This window comes from Marmota marmota, unplaced genomic scaffold, assembly GCF_001458135.2.
Source record: "Marmota marmota marmota unplaced genomic scaffold, marMar, whole genome shotgun sequence".
Lineage (NCBI taxonomy): Eukaryota > Metazoa > Chordata > Mammalia > Rodentia > Sciuridae > Marmota > Marmota marmota.
Window position 1 is genome coordinate 173,819 of NW_025999964.1, and position 3,310 is coordinate 177,128.

At 58.3% G+C, this 3,310-nt stretch overlaps 1 protein-coding gene across 1 annotated transcript in view; it reads right to left on the reverse strand.

The window, feature by feature from the left end:
- Window positions 1-3,310, reverse strand: part of Mapk8ip2 (mitogen-activated protein kinase 8 interacting protein 2) — an 11,901-nt gene that overhangs the window by 6,462 nt on the left and 2,129 nt on the right. Inside the window, exons 3-6 of the mRNA XM_048803230.1 lie at window positions 2,477-2,611; window positions 795-1,076; window positions 562-655; window positions 2-470 (exon numbers count right to left, since the gene is read on the reverse strand). Coding sequence (XP_048659187.1) covers window positions 2-470; window positions 562-655; window positions 795-1,076; window positions 2,477-2,611 — 980 coding nt within the window. The remainder of the gene's footprint in view (window position 1; window positions 471-561; window positions 656-794; window positions 1,077-2,476; window positions 2,612-3,310) is intronic.

Consider the following 3,310-nt stretch of genomic DNA (forward strand, 5'->3'; position numbering starts at 1 on the left):
GGATTCGGACCCCGACTCATACTCGCTGTTGGTGTCATCAGGGCCCACCGGCAGGAAGGCCGGGCGGCGCGGGGGTTCGTGCAAGGGCTCGGGCTCGGAAGCGGGTGAGGAAGCCTCCTCGATGGAGTTGGTGAGGTGCGAGGAGCGGCCACTGCTGCTACTGCCGCCATCACTGCTCAGCTCCAGCTCGGTCTCAGAGATGGATGAGATCATGCGCCCCAGGCGCACGCCGCTGGCTTCCTCCAAGTCGGAACCAGGGGAAGACAGCTCCTGGCTGCTGCGCCGTCCCCCGTGGCCCCCGCTGGAGCGGCTTCTCAGGTCAGCCTCTATGCCAGGATCCGAGGAGGGTGAGGCTCCACCTGGCGCTTGGGGCTCCGGGGGCCGGTTCCCTTCACAGTCACAACCCGGACACACTAGTGACTGCTCTTCACAGAGCCCCTCCTCCGTGGGTGGGAGGGGGCCAGGGAGCTCTATGGGGCAGGGATAGGGATCAGTCACCACTGGCCAGTCCTTCTTGTAGCAGGCAGCTGCCCCCCACCCCACCAGGCTCACACCCCTCACCTCCAAGGATCTCCTGAGCCTGAGAGCACAGCACTGTTTCCTGCCAGGAGGCTGGGGGCGCTGGGGCAAAGCCTCCATTGTTATTCAGGGAGTCCTGGAACAGAGGGATGAGAAAGCAGACTAAGGAGGAGCTCTGGTTTCCAGGGGTGGGGGGACTTGCTGCCATGGGGTGCAGAATCTCAGGTGCTAGGAATCAGGCTCAGCTCTGGGATGCTACAAGTCAGGACCCTCACCTGGGCTCCCAGAGAAGTGAAGTGAAGTGTGGTGGGCCGGTGCTTGTGGGCCTCTTCGAGGGAAGGGGAAGGGATAAGGGGCTTTGGGATAGATGCCTCTGATTCAGGTCCTCCTCCCTCCTTGCACTCCCCATCTCCCTCTTCTTCCTCCTCCTCTTCTTCCTCCTCCTCCTCCTCTTCCTCCTCTTCTTCATTGTCATCAATCATCTCAAACTCCTGGAAGTCATCCTGGAATGAGCAGATGGGGTGCGGCTGCTCTGAGCGTCCCAGGGAGAGGCTGTCCTGCAAGAAGGAGTGAGATGGGCAGGGCTGGGTCAGAGTGCAACAGAGACCTGGGTCCCAAGTGCCAAGAGAGGGAAAGGCAGGGAGAACTCATTGGAGACCTCCTTCCAGTTCACTCTGGCCCCCACCAACAGAGTGATTTTTTTTTTAATCTTTATTTTATTTATTTTTATGTGGTGCTGAGGATCGAACCCAGGGCCTCACACATGCTAGGCAAGTGCTCTACCGCTGAGCCACAATCCCAGCCCCTAGAGGGATGTTTTTAGAGATCTGCTTAAGATGCACAGGGATTGCTTCATTTCTTGAGAAAGATTCAAATTCCTGAGACTGAGTGACATATTTCCATAGCACCCCCAATCCACCTTCTAAAGCCTTATCTCAGTCAAAACCCCATCACATTTAACCCTGGCACTCTGTTTCCTTCATAGCATTTTTCCCCCTTCACAGCATTTAACACATGATTCACAATCACTGCACATGGTTTTTGGTCTGTCTCCTCCACCAAGCCACAAGCCCCACCAGGGCAGGATATACCCATGTTGTGCATTGGTACACCCACCTAGGGAACAGCACCTCAGGCTCAGTGGATGTTCAGTAAGTAGCAAAAGAATGCATAAATGAAGAGACAGCCTGCACTCTGAGTATTCACCAAGTTTGCACCAACCCCAGGGCCTCTGGCATAGCCAATCCTTCTGCCAGCAATTCCTCTTCTGCATCTTCCTTTCTGCCCCATGTGCCTGGCTCCTGCTAACCTCAGGACATGACTGACATTTCTTCTGAAAAGTCTCTCAGTCCTATCAGGTATTCTTCCCTGTCTTCAAACCTGTGTCCCAGTGGGAACCCAGCTGCTGACACTTGAGGAGCTATTGGCTCCTACATGCCCTTCTCCCCAGCTAGGCTGCAAGCCCCCCAAAGCAGTTGTCCTATTCCACTCCTAGCACCTGGAAGCCCAGCTCTTGCCACACAGCAGTTGCTCAGAGTGAATGAAAACAGAAACATGGAGACCGGAGGACCAGAAGGGGGAGAAAAAAATTTAAGGGGTGGAGCCTTGAGACAGATGGAGGCAGCAGAGAGGGGACAGGGCAGAGAGGGGACAGATGATATGGTGGATGAAGGCGTTAGATCTTTTGGAAAGTAATCTGGGGACTGAGGGCACCAGAGTGAAGACAACCTCCCCTTTGTAGGCCCTGCATAGCACTAGGCTTCCAGTGCGTTAGGAAGACAGTGTTGATGCTGAGGAAGCCCCAAGGCCGAGTAGCTAAAAGGCAGGAGCAATCAGAGGATTTCCTGTGCCAAGGCTTAGCTCAGACTTGCCCCAACCCCAAGTGAAGGCCAGGCAGAGCCTAAGCAAGGCCCTCCCTCCCTTGACCAGGTTCTTTGCTCCCAGCCCATTCCCCCACCTTCTCACAGTGGTCCGAATCGTAGCTGAGACCCAGGCCACAGTCATCGGTGATCTCCGACAGGTCTTCATCGTCAAATTCTTCCAGGCTTATGTCCTGGGGAGGCCTGGGGAGGAGGCCCAGGTCAGGGAGCCACTAACCCTGGACTCCCCAGCTGGGAGGTGATACTGAGGAAGGGTTGAGGGAGAAGTCCAACTCTGAGGCCCCCAACTCCCAGGCCCACCTCCTGCTATCATCTTGACCCCAAGCTCTGCCCTCCAGAGGACGCCGGGCCCTGTCAACCCAGAGGGGCCACCCTCCCCCTCTCCCCTCCTCACTAAGCTCCAGGCCCCAGTGGGTCACAGCCTCAGCCTCTGGGGAGTCAGCCAGAGCCAGCAGGAAGGGGGGAGGGGAAGCTGCGGCAGCGGGAGAGGGAGGGGTCTGGCCTACTCTGTCCCCCCCACCTCCAGGCAGGTCTGCACCTAAAGGTCCGCCCGGCTCCCACCCCAATCCCTTCCTCCGGGGCTGCAGGTTTGATTTCGACTCTTTCCCTGTCTGGGACCTCTGGGCTAGGCCTGGGCCTCCAAGGAGGCAGCCCAGCAAGGCCAAAAGGACACTGCCAGGCACAGACCCTGTGCCCGACATGCTGCCTGGTGGGCTGTCTTCTCAGCGGGTCAGTCCAGAGACCCATTCTTGACAGATCAGCCGCCGGGCTGGGTGCGGCAGTGTCCGGCGGGAACGGGGGCGTCCCTGGGTCTGGGCGACAGAGGTACAGACGGAGGGGCTCTGAGCCGCGGGTGGGGGAAGGGCGGCAGCGGTCAGGGCCTGCGGACCCGAGAGGGGCCGGGGTCCACG